The 13430-nt window shown below is 43.1% G+C and overlaps 1 protein-coding gene across 1 annotated transcript in view; it reads right to left on the bottom strand.

Annotated features, from left to right (window-relative positions):
* Positions 1 to 11453: 11453 nt before the first annotated feature.
* ZFAND3 (zinc finger AN1-type containing 3) overlaps positions 11454 to 13430 on the bottom strand; it is a 98106-nt gene continuing 96129 nt past the window's right edge. The window contains exon 6 of the mRNA XM_069954289.1: positions 11454 to 12040. Coding sequence (XP_069810390.1) covers positions 11886 to 12040 — 155 coding nt within the window. The 3' untranslated portion in view covers positions 11454 to 11885. The remainder of the gene's footprint in view (positions 12041 to 13430) is intronic.

Here is a 13430-nt window from a genome sequence, read left to right as displayed (position 1 = left end):
TTAGTGTTGTACATTCTGGGAGGTTTCATCCATGAACTGGATGTACCAAATCTGGCCACAGCTGTTGTATTTTCTACACAACCCAATTTAGTGTTTGACTTGAAATAACAGAAACATTGGGTCTGGGAGCAGTTTCCACATAGAGCTTTGCCGCAATCCATGTGACATCTGCTCTATTGTCAGAGTTTCTCTATTCAGATCCCCTTGTATGTTACACCTGGTACTTCACAGTACTATGTTCTAAGCTCCAGGAGTGAAATCCATGTGTGTGTGTGACATCTGCTGGGGTTAGTGATCTCCATGATATGATGTGCCATGACCATTGTTAGGTTCTTAGCCAATATCCTCTGCGGCTCTGAGTGGTTTAATAATTAATGGTTGTCACTTATTGGAAATAAGATGAAGATGATGTGGTACCCGTCCTATACAATATGGACCTTTAGAGACTACTATGGAACCTCTTATGTGATTTTTGGTCAAAACTTTCTTACTGTTTGGTGCCGGTTAGAAATGAGCGAATATCGAGAATGCTCGAGTTAATCTGAACCTGAACGTTTAGCATTTGATTAGCGGGGGCTGCTGAAGTTGGATAAAGCCCTAAGGGTGTCTGGAAAACGTGGATACAGCCAATGACTATATCCATGTTTTCCACCTAGCCTTAGGGCTTTATCCAACTTCAGCAGCCACCGCTAATCACATGCTGAATGCTCAGGTTCGGACAAACTTGAGCATGCTCGATATTCGCTAATTTCTAGTGCCAGTCCATCCCTTCTCAAATAAAGGATGTTGCAGAGCCCATAGCTGGTTGTTGTCCTCAGTACAAACGTATGGAATAAGTCTAGACCTCTGGTTAAAGGGCAAGTCATAAACATTATTGAGATGTTGTCCATGTTCCTCTATGGATCTACGTGGTTCCCTGTTCAATGGTTGTCCCTTGACCAAAAAAAATAAAAATAAAATAAAAATGGAAAAGATGTGGTAGCCTGAACTGCGCACTGCACATGGTCCAACATTTATGGTACTAAGCATGTCTTCCCAATGCTCTCTTCTCATAGTAACCGATACTGTACACTATACATGGACCAGCACTTTAAGGGTGTGTTGACACGTACAGGATCTGCAGCAGATTTGATGGCGCAGATTTGAAGTTGCAGATTCAAAGCAACTCAAATCTGGGCTATCAAATCTGCTGTGGATCCTGTACGTGTGAATGCACCCTAATACAGAATTGGCACAACCAATATGAAACTATTTATAGAATCCTTGGCCAATAATACCTCTTGTGCAAAGATGGTCATTCTCTTCATAGCTTGCCACAGCTATAGCAGAGGTGGCCTTTGGTCAATGCCCACTAAATGCAAATTTACATTAAGGATCTATCATAATCAATGCTGAGTTTATCATGAAGACTTTTGGCCAACATCCTCTATGTATCCAAGAGGTTTCCTGTCCAGTGGTAACTTGTTGAAGATGGAGAAAAGGTGTTATCTTCTACTGTATGCTAAATACAAGTCTATACAAAGTAACATACATCTACTGTTCAGAAGTGGTCCTTCAGTTGATAGACCAGGGATAGGGAACCTTCAGCCCTCCAGCTGTTGCAAAACTACAATTCCCTTGTCAAACCTTCTGCATTTGATTCCTGATGCCTTCCCAGTCGGTGGGAAAGGAGGAGACAGCCCGGTTACCACCTGGAATTCTGGGATTCAGCCTAGATAATGAACTGAATCCTGGAATTCCAGGCAGTACCCGGGCTGTCTCCTCCATAGAGCGGGAAGTTATCAGGAATCAAATGCGGAAAGTTCAACAAGGTTCGAGTTCTATAAAACGTAAGATTTTCCGATGTTCGATCATTTGTACCTAATGGACCCTTCTCGAAGATGGCGGAGACATATGCAGCTTTTCATAGGATATTTTGTCGATAGCTTCTATTGAGAGGTGATCCTTCTAATTATAACCCATAACAAAGAAGATGACATATTAACAGGAGTTTACACACACACACACACACACACACACCTCAATACTGAACCAATGATATACAGTACCAACGCCATAGCCAAGTACTTAAACTTCCTCTAAGGACCTAAGTGGTTTCCTCCCCAATAAACCCTCCTCAAGGATGGAGAAGACTCATAGTATAATCTAATCACACGGGAATTTAGAGCCTGTGTTATACATTCTCATCCATTACTCTAACATGATGTTTTTAAGGGCGTCCTTGACTTTGAGCTGCAATGATAAGATCTCCCATCATGGAGTGAGATGCAGCAATGCATCATGGTGCCGAGTGTAACATAATTGTCATTTGAGCAGTGATATTGGTGTCTACATAAAATAGCGCTTGCAGCCCTGGTCCCCGCTTTGATAAAAAATGTATTGATTAGCCAAGTTACAATCCATCCATTTGGGAGCACAGATTGGTTTTTAATAACCTGAGGAAGCTCAAAAGACAGAAGAGAAGCTCTGGCAAATGAGTTTACAGCTGACGAAATGAAAGCTCCGAGATGCACCTGGGTACCCATTTGGTTAAACCTCAGCCTGGGCAGGGAGTCGCACAGATATTGATATTTTCAACTTTTATGATTATGACACTCATTGGAAAATAATAAAAAAAAACACAGGACCCAGGGTGAAGGTAACAGGATCCTATGTCTAAAGGAATTTCCCACAATGGTTTGATGGTGCTATAAAGCAGCTGGATGTCACATTACATGGACAAATATATGTCCTGTCCTCTGGTAACAAGGGGGGGGGGGGGAAACGGAGTGTCAGAGACTCCATCGAGAACAAGAGAAAAGGGATAAGGTACTTATAAAGACTCAAAGGTACTTATAAAGGAATGATTTTATTTGCTCTGTGAAAAACAATGGATATCTGGACATCTGTTGATTGCATTGGTGTGGATGCGCTGGGTTGGGGGGCGCTGATGTTGTCCACGGGCAGAGTGTGGGGCTGGCAGAAGTGGAGAGACGGGAGCAGTGCGAGACAGGAGCAGGGGAGATGGGAGCAGTGACAAGAGCGGAGGAGATGGGAGCAGGTGACAGGAGTGGGGAGAGACAGGAGCGCTGACAGGACTGGGGAGACGGGAGCAGGTGACAGGAGCGGGGAGAGAGAGACAGGTGCGCTGACAGGACTGGGGAGAAGGGAGCAGGTGACAGGAGCGGGGAGATGAGGACAGGTGACAGGACTGGGGGAGACGGGATCGGGTGACAGGAGCAGGGAGATGGGGGCCGGTGACAAGAGTGGGGGAGATGGGAGCAGGTGACAGGAGTGGGGAGAGACAGGAGCGCTGACAGTACCGGGGGAGACGTGAGTGGGGAGATGGGAGCAGGTGACAGGAGCGGGGAGATGAGGGCAGATAACAGGAGCGGGGAAATGGGAGCTGGTGTTGGGAGCGGGTGAGATGGGGCCCAGTGACAGGAGCGGTGGAAATGGGAATGGGTGAGATGGGAGCAGGGGAGATGGGAGCAGGTGACAGGGAGCGGGGAGAGACCGGAGTAGTGACAGGAGCAGAGAGAGGCATCCGTGCTGCAATCTGCACTATGACCTGTCCAATTTTTTTGCGGCAAGGATCGCAGCACGGATGGCATGAATGCACACATAGGATTTAATGGGCCCTAAAATTGCGACCACAGACAATTTTATGGGATGTGTGAATAAGACCTAATAGGTGACTAGCTGTTTCCAGTAGTATACAATGTGTGAGTCTCATTTTATTATAGTATATACTGTAAGTGATGTCATACGCGAGGCAGGGCTGTGACTACCTCTCAGACATGATATGTGATATTACAGCTCTACTTCATTAAATTTAATGTCTAAGCTGTAATACCAGACACAACCTGCAACAGGTGTGGTGCTGTCTATATAAGAAAGCAGCCATGTTCTCTGTGACAGCCCTGCTAATCTTTATCCTTTTATCCATTAGGCCTCCCTATCATATCCCCCCCGGCCTCATCCCCATCAGTTTGAGAATAAAAAGCTGGATGGGGCTCCTGACCCCCGCCTGATTAAATGCGCATTGATTGTCTGTAGTTACACTGCATCTCTTTGGGAACTGATGCATTTTTAATAATCTGGCTTAGTTCAAAGTGATCGCTGCCTGGATCGATGAGCCTGCAGCTCTGCAAAGTGAAAACACACATAGATTTGGCTCAATTTAGATAAATCCATGATAGTGCGGGGGAGGGGAGTGCTATGAAATGACAAGTTCAGATAAACATTGATATTCCAGACAGTCAGCGCTGATTTCATATTGCATAAATAAATCCATCAATCAGTTTTCTGTTTTTCCCCTTAAAAACTAATTACAAGAAAATCCCTAAACCCAATATTTTAGATAATCGGTGACAATGGCTCGGAGTTGATTTGTTGCCTCACTATGAGATGAAATAAGAATGCAGAAAATGAATGCAGCAAGTGTTAAATGAGCGGCGCGACAGGAGGAGTAATTACTGGAGAAAGACGCATTCATCTGCTATGTCTTCTGGTGGAAATACTTTCTGCAGATTTAGTGCAGATTCTCTGCTGAGCAAGAGATTTATAATAAGATACCGCTCCCCGATCCAGCGTATAGCGGCACATCAATACAACCTAGCCACTCCAGGCAGACAGCGCAAGAGCCTGTGCTAATCAGATCCATATCAAAGTACTACTCCCCCTCTGGACATATAACTACTGTTTATCTACTATAATACTGCCCCTTGTGTACAAGAATATAACTACTATAATACTGCTCCTATATACAAGAATATAACTACTATAATACTGCCCCCTAAATATAACTACTATAATACTGCCCCCTATATACAACTACTATAATACTGCCCCCTATATACAACTACTATAATACTGCCCCCTATATACAGGAATATAACTACTATAATACTGCCCCCTATATACATGAATATAACTACTATAATACTGCTTCTATATACAAGAATATAACTACTATAATACTGCCCCCTATATACATGAATATAACTACTATAATACTGCCTTCTATATACAAGAATATAACTACTATAATACTGCTCCTATATACAAGAATATAACTACTATAATACTGCTCCTATATACAAGAATATAACTACTATAATACTGCTCCTATATACAAGAATATAACTACTATAATACTGCTCCTATATACAGGAATATAACTACTATAATACTGCTTCTATATACAGGAATATAACTACTATAATACTGCTTCTATATACAAGAATATAACTACTATAATACTGCTCCTATATACAATAATATAACTACTATAATACTGCTCCTATATACAAGAATATAACTACTATAATACTGCTCCTATATACAAGAATATAACTACTATAATACTGCCTCCTATATACAAGAATATAACTACTATAATACTGCCCCTTGTGTACAAGAATATAACTACTATAATACTGCGACTATATACAAGAATATAACTACTACAATACTGCTCCTATATACAGGAATATAACTACTATAATACTCCTCCTATATACAAGAATATAACTACTATAATACTGCTCCTATATACAGGAATATAACTACTATAATACTGCTCCCTATATACAAGAATATAACTACTATAATACTGCCCCAATCTACAAGAATATAACTACTATAATACTGCTCCTATATACAGGAATATAACTACTATAATACTCCTATATACAAGAATATAACTACTATAATACTGCTCCTATATACAGGAATATAACTACTATAATACTGCTCCTATATACAAGAATATACCTACTATAATACTGCTCCCTATATACAAGAATATAACTACTAGAATACTGCTCCTATATACAAGAATATAACTACTATAATACTGCCCCTATATACAGGGATATGACTACTATAATACTGCTCCTATATACAAGAATATAACTACTATAATACTGCTCCTATATACAAGAATATAACTACTATAATACTGCTTCTATATACAAGAATATAACTACTATAATACTGCTCCCTACATGAAAAAACTGTATTGCAAAATGTAACCCAAATATTTGCTAAGGGAAAATAAAACATGAACAACTATCTTGAGCAGGCAGACACGCTCAGCTTGCAGGTAAACAACCCAAGTTTTCTTTTGGTCCCTTTTTTCTGGACGCAGCACATGGTTAGCCCTACACGCACTTCCAGTGTTTTGTCCTGATCTGTTACTAGAGACAGGTTTCCCCTAGTAACAGGCAGTGGACAGCAGATTACAGGGGAGAGAGACACCTAGTGGCCAAGATTGTAGAGCTGTTTCTTTGAGGCAAGGAGTGATTTTAAATAATAATAAAAAAGTGATTTATAAATACATTAGGAATCCCATGGACGCAAGGGGTGTAATCATTTAAGTGGTCCCTTGTTTTGGCGGTGTCTATATAATACAGTGTTTGCAGTTATCTTCCCATCCTCTTAGTTCAGCGTGGCTCCAGGATGCAGTTTACATCAGGGGAATTTCATTTTCCGTGCAGCCCTGTTCCCGCTGTATACGACATGGTGGCTGCAGGTAGTTTGTCTGTGGAGATCATTAGCACTGGGTGATTTCTGGATCAGCATTTTTGGCCTCGGTTGGAGTCTTACAGCAATGAATATGTTCTGCTTGATTCTTCTTTTGTCCCTTTAGGTCGGTGAACGTTGTGGATTATTGAAGCAAAATCCCGAGTGAAAAGAAGCTGCAAATTAGCAGAATGGATTGTGTCTGGGACAACACAAACGAGACTTCCTCCTGCCCAGATCATCCAGCAGAGGACAGAACATGATGTATTGTCACAGGAGGGGGCTCTAACCAGTCAACCCGCCATCACAACCCCAAGATGGGGGAGGGAGGAGGTTTAAGCGGCTCCATGCATATAGTATAAACTACACGGTACTATAGTTTATACAAATGCATCTAACAGAGTAGAGGTGACAGTGTATCTCACTATCCCACCCATCTGGCCCACTTCTACACCGGATAAACAGCTGCAGATTGGAGACTATTGGTATGTTTACCTGCCCATTATTGTGACCAGCAGCAAATATCCAGAGTACCCGGAGTGTGCAGCGCGGACAGCAGCTAGACAGGTGCAGAGCGACTGCACAAGGTCCTGCTAGATGTCACAGGTATCTGGAGTTGTGCTGACTGCATCCCACATCTGGGAGATCTATAGAGGAGCCACTACCATCACCCAGGTGGGTCCCACCACCGATGGAGTCTGTGGAATTAGGAGTCAGGGTAGTACTGGGAAGTTGTGGTCATGCTCTTCTAACTAATGTCTAACATTTCTGGCCATGTCACATGTTGCATTGTCTTGTTGGAAGATCGCATTCTCCCCAGAGGAGACAATTTGCATGAATGGGTGTATGTGATCTGCAGGGATGGATTCATCTCAGATTGGGTGAAAGCGCCTTTACCAAGCAGTGGAGGAGAAGACAACCCTTTACCAAGCAGTGGAGGAGAAGACAACCCTTTACCAAGCAGTGGAGGAGAAGACAACCCTTTACAAAGCAGTGGAGAAGAGAACTAGGGATGGTCCGAACCTCGTTTGGACGGGGTTCATACGAACCCGAACCATCCGCAATAAATTCCCGCTGTCTGCCCTCTCCGTGCAGCGGGCGGATCCAGCGGGAGGAACGCCTGGAAAACTGGGATACAGCCATAGCCATAGGCTGTATCCCAGTTTTCCAGGCGGTCCTCCTGATGTATCCGCCCGGTGCACGGAGCGGGCAGACAGCAGGAATCCGATGCCGAGCGTTCGGATTCAGCCGAACCCGAACCTCTGCGGGTTCGGACCATCCCTAAAGACAACCCTTTACCAAGCAGTGGAGAAGACAACCCTTTACCAAGCAGTGGAGAAGACAACCCTTTACCAAGCAAAGGAGGAGAAGACAACCCTTTAACAAGCAGTGGAGAAGACAGCCCTTTACCAAGCAAAGGAGGATAAGACAACCCTTTAACAAGCAGTGGAGAAGACAGCCCTTTACCAAGCAAAGGAGGATAAGACAACCCTTTAACAAGCAGTGGAGAAGACAGCCCTTTAACAAGTAGTGAAGACAACCCTTTACGAACCAGCGGAGTCCAGTCCTGATACCGCTAGGAATACAAAAGTCTTTTCTGCTGATACAACTTGGCTATCAAAAGGGGCAATGACCACCTGTCTGCTCCGGAGTCTTATACACAGTAGGGATTACTGATATATTGTATTCCTTTGATATTTTCCCCCTTATTACCCCTGGTGTGCACACAAACCATCGCGCCACATAAGTAGGGTAATGCTCAGTTCGCTCTGCTTTACACTAAAGGCTGGATCTGAAAGACAAACTTCAATGTAATAAAAAAGATGCTCAGAACAGAAACATGAATGAGGCCAAAATATCTTTTTTTTTATCCATTTCAACAGTTTAATTTTTTTTTCTTTCAGCAGGAAGGGAAGAAAAAGAATAAAGTTACCAGAATTTTTTTTTGTTATATCTTTTTTTGTACAATGTTAAACTAAAACAGTTCTAGGCTACATGTGTTAAGTAAATCTAGAACACAAAAAATGGTTAAATAAGATTTTTTTTCCTTTTTTTTTTTTTTTTTAGATACAAGAAATTAAACTTTTCCTTACATTTAACAAACTTCACAGAACAGATACTGCAAAGGAACAACCCAGTGAACTACCGCTGTGATGCAAACTGTCCCGAATACAATGTTCATGGTAGCGTCATCTCCGTCATCAAACTAATCTTGTGCCCAGAATCATGGTGATGGTGAAACGACAAAGGACCTTTATCTTCTTGGTTAGGAGGAACAGGGCTGATGGTTGTTGGGAGACACCCAAAAAATAACCCACCCCCCCAAAAAAAAAATCAAAACACATGAACAGTGAAGATGAGAAATCTCTATTGCATCATCGGGTGGTGAGTGAGGTGGGAAATAGTGGTCTTTTGCAAGATGAACCCATCACAGAAGATCCATGGATCTTCCGTCACTGTTGAAAGAAGTTCGGTTCCTGAAAAATACAAGAGGCTAGAAATCTTGTTTGCAACAACACACAGCTAGGGGTGATGGGTGGGCTTCATCTACAGGGTCTGCATATATATATGTGAGCGGTCACAGGAAGGGCGCCATGAACTGCAGGACATATCACCAGATGCCCCCTGCTCCAGTTTGTCCTCTCATAGCGTAAGGTTAGATTAACCCCCAGGGTCCCTGGACAACTGAGCCTCCATTAAGTGCATTAGAGCCAACGGATGTGATCTTATGGGGTGGACATTGTGGGTGGGCGGGCTACCAAACAGTCATCAGCTATTACTATCAAGGTGATGCGAATACAAAGGTTAAAACTGAATTTCTATTGGTTCAAAGTGCTGATATAGTTAATGAGGAACTTGGTGAGAAACAGTCAAGGATCTGGAGAAAGTTCATCTGAGCCTTTAAAAACAGAAGTGTTGTCAAATAGACAAAAGAGCAAGATATACAGTTCTATAAAAGGTCTTAGACCTGAACTAAGGCCTAAGGAAACCTACACACGTCCAACCTAGTAGTTTCTTGGGTTTCCCCTAAAGCAAGGGCCTGGTTTATTGGAATTGCCCTTGAAGATCTAACCTTAAGAAGGCATGTGAGTATGCTATATAGTACTTTAAGTGCTTAGACCTCAGTGAAGGCCTGAGAAACCCTACACACATCTAACCAGGCATTACCTCCCATGCATTTGATTGTGTTTCCCCCTAATACTTTCCACTTTCTTTGTGAGGGCACAGTTCATTGGAATTACCCTCAAAGAACTGACCTTAAAGGACAAGTGCCATGAAAAACTTTTTCCCAGTAATTGAAGCACATTACAAAGTTATATAACTGTGTAATATGCTTCAATCACCTATCTGCCTCCCTTCCCTGTCTTTTCCCCCCTCCACCCCCCACCAGGAAGTGTCCTAACTCACACAGACCTAATGACTGTCGTCACCGTCACCAAGCTCTTCTCTCAGCTCCTTCTCCTGTTACACTAGCCTCCCCCCTCCCCTGCCTTGTCAGGTGACTCAGCTTGCTCAGCTCCCATTGGCTGAACAACTGCAAGCCATCACTTGGACTGGGGAGGGGGGGCTGCTGTAACAGGACCTGGAGCAGCCCTCCTGCTGATGACTCATCCTCACAAGAAGGAGCTGCCTGGTGACGGTGACGACAGTAATCAGGTCTGTGTGAGTTTCTTACACTTCCTGGTGGGGGGTGGAGGGGGGAAAAGACAGGGAAGGGAGGCAGATAGGTGATTGAAGCACATTACAGAGTTATATAAATTTGTAATGTGCTTAAATTACTGGGAAAAAAGTTTTTCATGGCACTTGTCCTTTAAGAAGGCATGTGAGCATGCTATATAGTTCTTAAAATTCTTAGACTTTACCTAAAGCCCAAGAAACCCCACACACGTTCAACCTGGCATTTCTACCTTTGCCTTTGTTTGGGTTTACCCCCAATCTTACGGGTTAGGTTTTCTTACAACTTCCCTTGAAGATCTGGCAGTTGGGCCTGCAAGCGACCTTAAAGAGGTATGTGAGCATGCTATATAGTTCTTTAAGGTCTTAGACCTCAACTATGGCCTGAGAAGCTCCACGAATCTCCAACATGGCATTCCAACTCTTACGATTTGCCCCACAATCTCTAATTGGAGTGGAGCTTTTTCTAACCAACCCTTGAGAATATGAATTGTGTTCATCTGAGCCTTTAGAACAAAGTGACCTTGAGGAGTCATGTGTGCACCTTAAAGTTTTAGACCTGGACAAAAGGCCTGAGAAAACTCTACACATGTCTACCTTGGCATCTGCATTCCTCGGGTTTCTCCCTCATCTCTTGTATCTTTCTCAAAGGCAAGGTTTTTCTGAGCCCGCCCATGCGGATCTCCCTTCCCTCTGGCTGCATAGAATCAAGGCTTATTAGCCCTTTATTTTCTCTTTACAAGCTAACACTTTGGAGGTGAGATTTACAAAAATCAGAAGTATTTGTGGTTGTTCCTCAACATTGTTACTGAATTCCATTTGCTACAAAATATTTCCTTTAACCCTCCCTCACCCCAACCCCAAGTTTATACTTATTTATATATATAACTACAGAAAGCAGGTCTGTAGGCTCCAGCCATGGCTAGTGTGCTGTGGATTAGCCTTATTCGACCAGAAAGACCGTCACTTGACAAATAGCAAACAAAAGCCAATCAGGTAAATCTACGTCATTCTGGTGGTAGCTTACGTTAAGGGTACAGGATGAGGTAAGTATCCATGACCCCAAAACTATCTGTGAGTACGGAGATGATGAGAACTGCTGACAGTCTGTAACGTATATCGAGGTTGATGAGTAACAAACCTGATAACCTGCCTGGGGGAGGGGCGACACCCCCCACCCAGTAAAATCCCTGATGCTGTTAATATAATAACACTCAGACACAGGACACGAGTGACCACCGGGACCTTCACTAGCGACGCGACAATGGACGTTCAGCATGAACCCAACTTTTATTTATAATTGGTGGGTACTATGGGCGAACATCAAAACAGTGAGTGAGGAGAATGATGGCGAGATGGTCCGACCGGAGAACGGGATTGGAAGAGAAAGACAAAACAATTATTATTATTATTACTTAAATCAGTGGAACGGGAAAAAAATAATAATAAATGAACACAATTATAAAGATTAAATAAGTTCCTGGAGCTTTCACCATGGACGACAGCCACCGTCCGGCCACTACCAACTTCGTCTAGATAAAGTACCTGCGCGGTTCTTGGAAAACAAACAAAAAAAAGAAGGAACCTGATTGGCTGTAGTCTGTGACTTGCTCAGTAGTGAGAGCCTGCTTGACATTGTCCTAAATAAGGCTAACATTAGTGAACTAATAGAAACAGCATTTGGTTGTAGGACGTGGTGGCACTCAGGAACAGCCCTCGCCGATACGCTGGCAGGACCTGCCCACTTTGCGGTCTAGCTTCACCATTTTCAGAATGGCCTCTTCGCGTCCGCGGCCCATGTGGTCAAACGTGCAATCGTGCTGCTCTGGGAGACGGTGTAACATACAGAACACGTAACCTGGAAAAGATGAGAAGAGATCTGTCACGCCCAGAAAACTCGAGCAAACAGAGTTCAGTTTGGCACTCCGGTAATCCGCTGTGGTACATGTAGATAGGAACAAGTCCCACGTAAACAATATTAACAAACTTCTCGGCACTCACCAATCAACTTTGCTTGTAGTATTTATTGCATTTGCAAAGATGAGAAACAAATAGTAAAGAACGCGCTTCTACTTACGCCTTTATCAACGCGTTCTGTACCATTTGTTTCTCATCTTTGAAGATGTGATAAATACTACATGCAAAGTTGACTGGTGAGTGCCGAGAAGTTTTTTAATATACCCCCAGAAAACTCAGCACAAAAACAGCAATTCAAAGTCAGACAAAAAAAAATTAATGTGGAAACACTGGGAAATGGTTAACAAAACCTCATCCGAGTCACAGTAAAGAAAACAGCATTTACATATTTCAATTTTATGAGACTGAACTGCCAGGGAAAAAAAAACATACGGAGGAGCGGCTGCCAAATAAACGGGGGGAGAGCGTGACGTGATATATGCGGATGATAGGACCGTATAACACAAAGGTGGACACTTCTCAACCTCCACATAATCTAGTAACGCTATATGGCCAGGAAATCCCTCACCACCTCTGTATGACAATATATATGAACTGCTTAACTAGTAGCACAGAGGTGGGGAACCTTGGCTCTCCAGCTGTTGCAAATCTACAACTCCCATCATGCCTGGAAAGCTAAAGCTTTGGCTGTCCAGGCATGATGGGAGTTGTAGTTTAGCAACAGCTGGAGAGCCAAGGTTTCCTACCCCTGTAGTAGTAAAATGCCGCTGGTAGGAGGGAAAGTCTGACCACATATCCTGATGGAGAGACCGTCCAGAATTAGCAGGACTTGAAACACATGGATGTTGCATCACACAATTGAATTTATAGGATCACCCTGACCCCAAAGGTAACCATAGCACCAATGATTTCTATCGGGAGCACAACGACAAAGACTAAACATGGCAGAGGTTTCCTTCCGCTGCAGTATTAGAGCTGACCTAATGTTCTCCATTCTCCATCAGAATTAGTGACTCGAAACATGTATTGTAAGCCGCGTCTTGCTATTCATCTCATGCAACTCTCATCTCATAGATGGTGCAGCCCGATTTTTGCACGGCAAACAAAAATCATGTCTCACAAATTCTATGGGTCGGAAAAAAAAAAAATTACAGACTTTTCATCCAATGGTTCTTGGCTCATTGGGACAGACGTGGCAGAACCTCCTGCTCCTGTGAGCCAACCACCATATCAGTTGTCACAGGATACAGAACTACCAATGAATTATATAGTTATGTAGGGAAGGGCCCTTTAAATACAGCCACCTGCACTGTATAAATGCTCTGATCCAT

The sequence above is a fragment of the Dendropsophus ebraccatus genome, chromosome 15 (genome assembly GCF_027789765.1).
Source record: "Dendropsophus ebraccatus isolate aDenEbr1 chromosome 15, aDenEbr1.pat, whole genome shotgun sequence".
NCBI classification, from domain to species: Eukaryota; Metazoa; Chordata; class Amphibia; order Anura; family Hylidae; genus Dendropsophus; species Dendropsophus ebraccatus.
Note: the sequence above shows the minus strand (reverse complement) of the source record. Positions and strands in the feature narration are given on the sequence as shown.